Source organism: Thalassophryne amazonica, chromosome 7 (assembly GCF_902500255.1).
Source record: "Thalassophryne amazonica chromosome 7, fThaAma1.1, whole genome shotgun sequence".
Lineage (NCBI taxonomy): Eukaryota > Metazoa > Chordata > Actinopteri > Batrachoidiformes > Batrachoididae > Thalassophryne > Thalassophryne amazonica.
The window spans coordinates 76,262,323-76,274,375 of record NC_047109.1 but is presented as its reverse complement, the minus strand read 5'-3'; the positions used below and the strand labels follow the sequence as shown (position 1 = coordinate 76,274,375).

Sequence of the window (12,053 nt, the reverse complement as noted above, 5' to 3'; positions counted from 1 at the left end):
CCTCTGAGGTGATTATCGACAGGTGAACGCTTTCACCTTTTGTCATTGAGCAGAGGCAGAGGAGAGATGACAAAAGGCTACCTCATAAATTAAAAAGGCAAATAAAGGACAAGAGAAGAGGGAGCTCTAGTTGAGACTCAGCCACAGTCAGTCCTGAGTAGAAACAAGAGGATAAAAATGCCTGGTTTAGACACGGAGGGAGAATGGAGTAAGCATGCTTGCTTTCCTCATTGTTGTTTGAAAGCATCAAAGTGGACGAGAACATACGACAACGCAGTGACATGAAATAAATGTAGTAGGTGGGACATGGCACGCAGACAACCGATGGGCTCATATCCTCTTTCAGTCAAGGATGTGGTTCTCTTTTGACAGTCTGTGAAGTTCTTACAGATTACAACCAACAACCTGATTGGCTAAACTGACCAAAAGTGGTACAGCTGCTTACCTGAGCTTCCCCAGGGCTCAACGTTGTTAACTCTGTTGGATGTCTCTCCCCAGGGGTCTGGAGGCCCAGCTATTGTGGATGGAGCTCCTCCACCCCAGGGGTCTGAGCTAGTTGGAGACGTGGGTGACGCAACCCCCCACGGGTCTGTAGACGTGCCCCATGGGCCTGAAGCAACAGGGGCAGAAACTGTGGGTGGAGGGGAGGAGCCAGCAGAGCCCACTGTGGCAGATGCAGGGGCCGCCCAGGGGTCCACAGCACTCAACTCCATTAGAGCACTCTGTGTGACAACAGTGCAGTATACAGCTGATTTTAGGCCAAATCTGATGGACATCCAATTACAGGTGGAAGTGAATAAAATTTAAAAACCACTGAGAAATGAATGAGTCAGTTAGTACAATTAATTTTTACACACATGCACGATCTCTGGAGATGTGATTGCATATCATAGTTGGCCTCATTTCCTTCCCTGTACAAGTATATTTTTTAAACAGTGAAATTTAACCTTGACATGAACAAGCACCATTTCCAGAATAACAATGACAAAATAAATAAACCACACAGACTCCAAATTGAACTTATTTAAACAGAATATACGTCTTGATTTTGGTTGACATTAACATGATAATTCAATAAACACATATCGTCCTGGACAGAATTATTTGCACTCTTGAATTTTAAGCACAGACTGTAAAATATGTTCAGAGAAAGCCTTTATTATTAACCCACTGGGGTACGAGGGCATTTTTTGGACTCACTCGCCTCAGTACCCCATTGTAATCCTCTGTAGTTGGTCCCTGGATAAAGTGCAAAAGTCCCAAAGAACAAGGAGACCAGACAGACAGGAGACGGAGACAAGAAGAAGAGGAGTGTCTCTCCCTTATTTAGCATGAGTAGGGGAAAAACTACAGAGGATCTTCAGACAGAACAAAACCCCAGTTTACTTTAAACCTGTTAACACCTTCAGACAGAAATTAGTTCACCCTAAGGACAGGATCCCTTTTTACAAACAAAGCAATGTAGTGTATTCTATCAGATGTCAGGAAAACTGTAACGAACACTACATAGGTGAGACTAAGCAGCCATTACACAAAAGGCTATACCAGCACCGCAGAAAGGGTGCCAGTGGATCTCAGTCTACAGTTCATCTCCACCTTAAAGACACTAACCACATGTTTGAGGACAAGGAAGTTAAAATCTTAGCCAGAGAGAAGAAATGGTTTGAGAGAGGGGTGAAGGAGGCATTGTATGTGAAACAGTTGAAACCCAGCCTTAACCGGGGAGGGGGTCTGAGACACGCTTTGTCCCCTGTTTACAATGGGGTACTCAGGTCAAAGCAGTTTAAGTCTTTTGTTCATGGTAATGAGTTATTGACGTCATCAGGAGACTCGTCAGGAGAGCTGTCAGTCCCATCGTTAGGAGAGAAACCTACCCTGTCATTAGGAGGGTGCTAACTAGAGCACAATAGGTGCTAATTAAAGCAATTGTTTAGTCACTACCCAATAGCAGTCTGCCTCTCGGTAGGAGGGGTCTGGTTAATAAAACTCCATCTTTTGTGGCTTCTGTTTGTTCTTCTCTACAAGAGTCAAGACAGAAGTCAGACTACCAGAGCAAGAAGTTTAGCTGAGGAAGCTTCTGTGATTTGAAGCGAAATGTTCTCGCGTCAAGCAACCCAGTCCAGTCGAAGATTCAAGCTTCTCTACTATGGAAACCACATGAACAACAGAGCCTTCACAGAAACATTGTCCCTCTTGGAATGTGTTCCTGCACTGTAAACAACCTATCTTCACAGTTTGAAGCCCTGTTAACACTGCTCGCCCCCATTCATATGCGCAACGCTGCGCTTTTAGGCATGGAGACAGCAGCCAGAGGGCTATTCAAACAGCATTCACATCCCAAAGAGTAACACATCGCTGCTCCTAACAATCGTTGTCCTACCATGTGAGACTGCTCTGCCCTATGATTGGATATTGGAAAACCCTGTGACGTTGAACCAATTCCAATTGGACACGTCATCACACAGCTTCTACGAGGAGTACAAACATGGTGGATGGCTTGCTCGAAAGTCCGCGGAGTTTACTTTTCAGCAAAAAAAAAAAAAAAAAAAGTACGTTTCTATCTCATATCACTAAAAAGTTATTTATAATTTAGTAAAACTTGTACTAAGCCGTCGTATACAATGGTGTCAGCCCCAGAGGGTTAAAACAAACAACAAAAAAATTCTAGGCTCATCTCTCCCATGTGCCAGCTAGCAAACTGTACCTGAAATGTCCTTCTCAGTTTCACTACTTCACAAAACTCATGTTGCAAAAAACAAGATTTGCCCCATGTACAGTTTCTCAAATCAAAAGCACAGAAGAAGCTTCTAACGCCTTTAGAACTGTTATGGGACTTTTGTTAGATTCCCTCACTAGTGATGACTTTTATTGGACATAATCCTTATATTTGTTTTGTCCAATTTTATAGTGCTGGTAACACAGTAGTGCTTGGACATTAACAATTTTAGATGAGTAGGCAAATTTGTCCATCTCAGGCAGCTTGTGTAAACAATAGCTCAAAAGTAATTGATCAAAAATAATTAATGCCATCGCCCAAAATGACAGATATTCACCCGAGTTAAACGAGAGTGAATATCTGCATGTTATTTGCATTATTATCACTTACTGAGATACACAACACGTAGAATCACATTAACAATATTTAATGTCATTTCAAAATGCATGACACCTAGCGCAAACATACATAAAAAGTTGGCTCACTTTAACTTTTGTTGTTTTGGTTGGTACCGCGCTGCTCTCCAAATTCGCCAGTGCATCCTCATGAAGCTGGCTGCTTTGGCTGTTGTTCACTGTCGTACTCTCCATGAGAAAATCATCTGTAATATCTATATTGGGACCAACACACACTTCTTGCCTTTTCTTCTTTTGCTCTGCGGACAGTTCTTGGGCTACGCGCGCAATGATCTCATCAGTTTATGCACAACGGGTGGGTACTGGGATAGCCTCCTGCTACTGCAGGCAGGTATAGCCAGGTAGCGTAAATGTAAATCTATGCTACCGGCCCAGCAACGACAAACCCTACTGCATCAGGTGAACTTTGTTTTCCCCATGTAATATCCTACAGAAGTACTGTCAGTGTTGTAGTCGAATCCACCTCCCCTGAGGCCAAGGTCGAGTCACAATAGCTCCAGGCCAAGGCCATAGCATCCGAGGCCAAGTATTATATAAAGTCTATTGTGGTTTCTGTGGCCCGTTCCCATAAACTCACGTGTAATTTCAAGTCATAGCCAAGTGACTCTGACGTGACCTTATATAAGCTTTAGTATACTTTCGGAATGCAATGTGTTGGGATCACAGACATAAATAGGTAGGCGAAGGAATATCATAATGCTTGGGTAGTAACGAGGCTGTTTCGGAAGATTTTTACATGTTAATATCGTATATGTAGCGTAGCATGTGTATGTGTTCATGTAGTACTGTGGTGACTACAAAACAATGGATTTAAGCATTGTGTGTGCATAGACCATCGTATGCGTTAAGTTACCATTTCTGGAGCTTTTTTTGTTTGGTGGGAAGCAAACAGGGTGAAAAATAAGTAAAAATGAGCAGCTTTGGTTTATACTTTGAGGCCAGATGATGCCAAAGCCAAGGCCAAGACTGAGACAGCCTCCAGACCTCAAAAACTGATTGCCACCTGTCACCTGTGTGCTTGCTCTAGGGGTTGGCAAGTTAGACCTTACTTGTGTGAAGCGCCTTGAGGTAGCTTTGTTGTGATTTGGCGCTATATAAATTAAATAAATTGAAATTGAATTAAATAGCTAGTGGAGGCAAATATATTTACATTACTGTTTAACAGCTTTCTGTGATTAGACGTGTTTGCTTAAAAATTTATAGAGTAAAAGATGAGTAGCAGCTTCCCGACAAAGGCCAAATTTAAACCAGAAGTCTGCGAAAGCACAAAATGGCAATTATGGCCTCAACAAGGGGAAAATAAAGAGAAAGGGACATCACATTCCTGACAAAAAAAAAAGTAAAGCAAAAGTTCTACAGAAATATAAAAATAAACCTACTTCAAACTTACTGTTCAGCTCTGAAACACACATAAATACATACATACTAAAGGATAGTGGTACTTGAGACATTGTTCAAACTAAAGTCCTACTTTGACAATTTATTTACACAGATCTTGGCAAGGTTGGGCAAGGTGGCCTTTTAGTATAGACTGAGGAAAAGAAAAAAAAATTCTGCATCTTATATCTATCTGCCAAGTAAAAAACAACTCTAGGTTTGGCATATAAAGTTTGATCATTGGTAAGTATTACAAAGCATCTGGAGACAGGGGGCAAAACACAAAAATTCATTCAACACACTCAACTCTCAAATTACAATACTTGTACAAGAACAGCAATCTGCCAATTTATTCCACTGAACATGCTTTCGCAAAGCAAACACTCAATAAGATAGCTAGAGCAGAACAGAAAGAGGATGAGGTTTGACATACCTCCTCTGGTTTTGGCTTCTCCCTCTTGCTCTCTTCAATGGCCATCTGTAATCTTAGGTCATCCCCTCGACGCAGCCGCTCCTCCTGTCAATCATATACCATCATGTCAGGAACCTCACACTCAACTTTAGAACACTACAATAAAGGTACAGATTTGAGATCAGCTTTCAGAATAAGTCTCAATCAGACAGAATGAAAAGTGAAATCCTAACCTGCAATCACTGCAGGGAGTTTTAAGAACACTTACAAGCCCATGTGTGACAATTATTATCAGGAAAACAGACATCTGCTGTCAGCTACTCAGTCTTTAGGAATTCACCATTCCTTGCATATACAGTATCAATCCAGACCAATTCTCTCCGTTAAGATAATCTCGCTGAAGTGGCAAAATAATCAGATCTGATTGTAAAATGTATTTGTATATTTGAACAAAGGATGCTTTAATGTTTTGATTGTGGCTTTAATTGTTTTGAGCTGCAAGAAATAAGAAAAGCAGCTTCCTCACAAAAAACAACTGCACAAGCAAGGTCCACACCGAGTGGACTTGTCTTAGCAAAACTAATTGAATTCAGATGTGCCACAGTTACACAGATCTATATCAAAACAACACACCCTGTGACGCTTTCCCTTGACATTTTTAATGATACAACAGACAATGAGGCAAGAGAATCAATCTACTGCAGCAGATCAATATGCATATCAAAATTCCCACCACAATCAAAATATGGTGTTTAAATGCGGTTTTAAAATAGAATAAGGAGGGGCTGCACTGCCAAATGGTGTTGAAACAGAGGCAACAAGGCTGTTTTATAATTCAAAGCTGATGTAGTTGCTTAATGTGCTGAGGCACACCATCAGTATGAACATTCCATTCAAAGAAGTGGTTGTTATTTTAGTTCATGCAGATCCCAGTTCACACAGTCACATTACTCTGTATTAACAGTCAGTTCTGCAGTTATTTGGTAAACAATAAGTTACAATAAAAAGGGTTGGAAACAGATCCAACTTTATACAGCCAGTAATGATCAATTAAGAAGAGTTCTCAAGACAGATGTTGCAGAGGAATTCAGGGACATACTGGATGTACTGGAAGGAAAGCCTCTGATGCTGTGTAGAATAAAGGGGAGAACCCACCTACGACGACACGTTACGTGACACACCTCAACACAGTATTTTCCACGATCTACCAGACACATTTGACTCGTAGATGTGTGTCTAAGGCTGGATTTTCACAGACTAGGTTTGCGGTGCTTCATGTATGAGTCACATCTGTTGCGTTTTTGGTCCGTCCTATTTCGAATGCGGAGTGCGCACATCCACAAAGTTGTGCCTTTTACTATCTATAAAATGATAAATGTACAGCACATAGTATATAGTGCTTACATATTCAAGGTGCTTTATAGTGATGTCTCACATTCACCTACTCTCTCTCTGTCTCTCTCAGTCTCACACACGCCAGGGTGCTACCATGCAAGGCACTCACTACACACTGGGTGCAAATTAGGGACTAATGACCTTCACACAGGAGAGATTTAAACAGAGGATCCTCTGGTTACAAGCCCACTGCCTTAACAACTTGACCATCAGTTTTCTGTAATACGATCCACAAAATTACCTCAGGTTATATTAATCTTGTGTGGACATAAACATTGGTGTAAAAGTAGTTTTTTGCCATTCATAAAATATGGAGGTGAATGACAATTGAAAAACATTGTCCCTCTTTGTGTGTGCAAAATAAATCATGGAGCAGGTAAAAAAACCCTCCAAACATGCCTGTTTTTGTATGCATGACAGGTGGTCTTGCCATGCATGTAATATGATTGACTGATAAATCCCTGATTGCATAATTTATTTGTGCGACATGGGCTTTATATCAGGAGGTGGAGTGAAATCCTCAGTCATATGCAGTTGTGCATTTTACCTTTGACTAAAAAAATAAAATCATGTCTAGAGCCCAACCGATATGAATTTTTTGAAGCCGATGCCGATAACGATAGTTGGATGAAAAAAATGCAGATAATCGATAAATCGGCTGATTTGCCGATAGCTGATAAATCAGCCGATATTATTATTACTTTTTTAAATGAATAAAAAGTTCTTTCTTGGTCCCTTAACAAAAAAGGTATGAGCTAAAAGCTGAAGCTTTGTCCTCATATTGATTAACTTTATAGCAGAGAAGAATTTTCAACTTCAAAAAAATGCAATCAAGAATTAAACCTTTGTGAAATTAGTAAATACATATCCTTAAAAAGAGTTGTGAAATACATCTGATCTTGTACCTCTTGTTGCTGCAACTTAGATATAGGTTCAGGATAAGGATATAGATCCTTATAAACTTACTTGTATGCTTTTGTCAGCCAATCAGTGCAGTGTGATGGCGAACTACGGGGGCCGGTGATGAAGATATTTAAGCAGGGGTGTAAGCAGCTCTCAGTTGAATGAGTCAGAACTCCATCTACTGGACAAACGGTGCAAGGATATTTTACACTGCTGACACAAACATTGTCAGCCGATCAGTGCAGTGTGACGGCGAACTACGGGGGCCGGTGATGAAGACATTTAAGCAGGGGTGTAAGCAGCTCTCAGTTGAATGGAGTCAGAGCTCCATCTACTGGACAAACGGTGCAAGGACATTTTACATTGCTGACACAAACATTATTTCAGTAACTGTTCTGTTTATGAAAAATTATCGGCGTTCTATCGGCAAAATTTCGGCCAATAGTGAGTACTTTGAAAAGGGCTTATATCTGCCAATAATATCGACCGGCCGCTATATCGGTCGGGCTCTAATCATGTCTGCTTGATTTCTGCATCTCCATGATAACGGAACCACACTGCATCTGTGTGATTATTACAATTTTTTTTAATTGATGAAAACGTGTTGGCAAACTCCATGATGAAACAACACCACGGGGGGAATGTTGTGGGTGTGCCTGAAAGACAAACCACCTGCCCAGACACATGTGTCTTTGTGTCACAAAGAGTGCCCTAACTACTGTTGTATTTCCAATCATGAGAAGTGGGTTCACCCCTTAAATGTGGACATGTCCCGTGCAACTAAAGAACACAATCAATTTTTTATCCTTTAAAAATGTCCTCTATTCGTTTCCTGATTAAACATGTTTCATGCAGCTAGAGTACTAACGGGGACTAGAAGGAGAGAGCATATCTCACCCATATTGGCCTCTCTTCATTGGCTTCCTGTTAATTCTAGAATAGAATTTAAAATTCTTCTTCTTACTTATAAGGTTTTGAATAATCAGGTCCCATCTTATCTTAGGGACCTCGTAGTACCATATCACCCCAATAGAGCGCTTCGCTCTCAGACTGCAGGCTTAGTTGTAGTTCCTAGGGTTTGTAAGAGTAGAATGGGAGGCAGAGCCTTCAGCTTTCAGGCTCCTCTCCTGTGGAACCAGCTCCCAATTCAGATCAGGGAGACAGACACCCTCTCTACTTTTAAGATTAGGCTTAAAACTTTCCTTTTTGCTAAAGCTTATAGTTAGGGCTGGATCAGGTGACCCTGAAACATCCCTTAGTTATGCTGCTATAGACGTAGACTGCTGGGGGGTTCCCATGATGCACTGTTTCTTTCTCTTTTTGCTCTGTATGCACCACTCTGCATTTAATCATTAGTGATCGATCTCTGCTCCCCTCCACAGCATGTCTTTTTCCTGGTTCTCTCCCTCAGCCCCAACCAGTCCCAGCAGAAGACTGCCCCTCCCTGAGCCTGGTTCTGCTGGAGGTTTCTTCCTGTTAAAAGGGAGTTTTTCCTTCCCACTGTAGCCAAGTGCTTGCTCACAGGGGGTCGTTTTGACCGTTGGGGTTTTACATAATTATTGTATGGCCTTGCCTTACAATATAAGGCGCCTTGGGGCAACTGTTTGTTGTGATTTGGCGCTATATAAAAAAAATTGAATGATTGATTGATGATACAAAATGCTGTGGACTCTGCATAGAAAATGAAAAAAATGAGGCACAAAAGACAAGTGGCAAGTATAGACAAGACGAAAGACAAAAGGTTTTCACTCTGCATGCCATAAATGGATTAGAGGGAGAAAGAATTTAAGACACTTGTGATTTAACAATGATAAATAATTTCCATGCAAAACTTAATTTAATTAAAAGTTCATTTGTTCTTTGGGGCTTCATTTTATTGTCTAGTGACGTACAAACATATCTGGATAGAAACCATTTTTTGTAATTTTGCCACCATGCATCACCACAGAGAAGGTGAAATGATGCAATCAAGGTGTGCCTGTCATGTTGACATTCAAAACTTAATTCAAAGATATTATGCCAACCATTAAAGCTGTACGGCCCCTGGGTTTTTTAAGATTGAAGTCATAAGAAGAATTTTCTTTTCTCTCTCACCACTATGATTTTATTCCTTTGCATTTAAATAAGATATTCATAATATGATATTGTCAATATGACTAAAATTCAAGCAATCAGACAGCCATGACCTATATTAGGTAGTGACATCAGATCACATGTGGGCTCCCCCCAATGTGCGCAAGGGATGCTGGGAAGGACAATGCAACTGCCAATTGGAGTAAAGAAAGGCAGCGTGACATCAGCTGGCTGCTCACTAACAAAACAAACCAAGAAGGTGGAAAGCAATCAAACAAGCAAATTTTTGTGTAAATCTAACATTTCTCATATATTTTGGAAAGGTTAGTGAGAAATAAGCACTTATGCTGCTTTTGAAACCAGATAACCCCTCTGAAGTGATTTAAAAGACATTTTATGGGTGTTAGCGTGCACCTCCCGGGACCGCACCTAAAGCAAGTAGGTCAGGTAACAGGTAATCTCAAAACGTCATGCAAGTGCATATGTGCACCCTTGTTCAGTTAGTCTACACTATGGCGCAAGAAGGAAAAGAAAATATTTGCTATAGCATTCCCCTCAGGTAAATATATTTTCTACACTGAAAAGAGCTGTAATTTTGCAACCAGTTACAAAAATAAACCTACATTATAATGCTTGGATTTAGGTAGAAACTACATTTTTAACAGTTTTGTGAAATGTGAAAGGCCATACAGCTTTAAGAGCATCACACAAATACAGTATGAGCATAAATTAATTGTTGTGATTGTTTGCCATTTCATATCAAACAAATTCTATTTCAGGGACAGAAAGAAAGATAGTTGATGCTTGGCTAACCAGCGGGATGTGCACATCCTATGCCCCTGACCTTTTGGTGAATCTCTTTGCTGAGTGTGAGTGCATAGCGAAGCTCTGCGTCCTCCAGAGGGTCCGTGCTAGTCTGGGGGAGGTCATGGGGTCACACAGTGAGAGCAAAGCTCAGCGTAGTGAATACTTCTGTGTACTCACGCGTTTCAAAGGATAAAAATGGAAATTTTAGCTATTGTTAAGGCACCTTGACACTTGCATGAATTTGATCCCTGCACTGGCACGGAATCTTGCATGCCAATGAGTAAACTCATCGCAAACTGTTGCAAATGGTGCGTGAACTGCGACCAGCTGCATGCCAGCGTGCAAAGAAAATTTTGAAATGTTCAAAACCTCTGGCACACATTAATTTTGTGAACTAGTGGTGAAAACTGCACAACCTATTCGAAAACAACACGTGTCACTGGGTGTCATTGCGTGCAGAGCATCTGAACGATTATGACGAGATATTACATCTATAATAAACATAATTTTTACAGATACATTATCTAACTCTGGCAAGCCCAACCAGACGATCGCAATCAACCAGCTGATTGCAGGCTGAGTCCCAGTGACTTGTATGGAGAGAGAAAAAAAAAAAAAAAAAAAATCTCACGCAGTTCTTCCTATCTGCACATGCATATATAATGTCTAAAGTAGTACTACTCTTCAACCTCAATAGCTGTGCTACTAAGAATGAGATCCTCACACTGAGAAATTACATTGAGCTCAAATCCAGAGCAACACCAGGCATGAATGTCCAATTCTGGAATCTAATGCAGAAAGAGAAGTACCCCAGCCTCAGACAAACAGCACAGAATTTGACTGCACTTTTTGGATCAACATATGTGTGTGAGTCTGCCTTTTCACACATGAAAATCACCTTTGTTAAAAATTTATCTTTGTGCCAGAAAACTGTGTTATTATATTGGTGCACAATAAATTGTGCCTACGCTATGGCTTGGTAGAGCTCGATACACTGTCAAGCTTTAAAGTAGATCTTGGTTCAAAAGAAGTTGGGCACCCCCGATCAATTTCTTTGTGATTCTGGGAGCAATGAGAGAATGGTGTCATCAGCCAAGTTCTGAGAGCAAATGCGTCATTGGCTACGACATGATTATTTTATATAGCGTGGCGTCAAGTGGGACAAAGCATGAGGTCCAGCGGGACAAAGTGGGAAACATTGGCACAGTGAACTGCACAGCAATGTGGAGATCAAATTAGTGTAAGTGTCAAGGTGCCATTAGTCTACCATACATGTTATTCAAACTACTGTGCTGTAATCCATGCTAGACACAGCAATTATCTAGCTCTGTCAACAGTTCCTCTTTTGTTACCTGTTCTGCCTCTTCTTTACTCATGGCCAAAGCCAGCTGGAGCTGCAGGTCCTCCTCTCCAGAGCTCTGTGGCCATGCCTGCTCAGGATCAGCCCCTCCAGAGTGGGAGCCCAATGATAGACTACCACCCAGGCTGGGTGCTGAGGGAGCTGAGGAGGCTAGGGCAGAAACAAAAAATTACATGTAGAAACTGGAGGATTATTTCAGTATGAACTACTGAGAGCTAATGCCCGATCAGCCTGGTGTGACGTTAGCACACAGTGGTTAAAGCAGTCAACTCACCACTAGAGGTCTGTGCCATCTTCTCTTTGGTTTTGAGGGCATGAATCCTTTCTTCTCTTAGCCTCTCTTCATCTTTCAGCAGGGTCACCAACTGTTTGGCTTTCTCTCGCACATTCACCCCCTGGAAAAACACAAGTACTCTATGAGCCAACAATTACTCTATGTTCTGTATATCAACATTCCGTCTTTAATACTAACTCTTAAATAAACACTACTTTATCCTTGCTTTTTTGTAATACCATACACCTATTATACTGTTTAACTTGTCATCACACTGCACTTACAGTTTCCACTCCTGCATGAACCTGTTTTATTTTGTC

The 12,053-nt window shown here is 41.1% G+C and overlaps 1 protein-coding gene across 3 annotated transcripts in view; it reads right to left on the bottom strand.

Annotated features, from left to right (window-relative positions):
- epn1 (epsin 1) overlaps positions 1 to 12,053 on the bottom strand; it is a 40,858-nt gene that overhangs the window by 7,149 nt on the left and 21,656 nt on the right. For 2 of the 3 annotated variants that reach the window (XM_034174588.1, XM_034174586.1), the window contains exons 6-10: positions 11,734 to 11,854; positions 11,452 to 11,609; positions 10,137 to 10,208; positions 4,943 to 5,026; positions 446 to 722 (exon numbers count right to left, since the gene is read on the bottom strand). In XM_034174588.1, coding sequence (XP_034030479.1) covers positions 446 to 722; positions 4,943 to 5,026; positions 10,137 to 10,208; positions 11,452 to 11,609; positions 11,734 to 11,854 — 712 coding nt within the window. The remainder of the gene's footprint in view (positions 1 to 445; positions 723 to 4,942; positions 5,027 to 10,136; positions 10,209 to 11,451; positions 11,610 to 11,733; positions 11,855 to 12,053) is intronic. The other variant, XM_034174587.1, reaches the window with a different exon arrangement.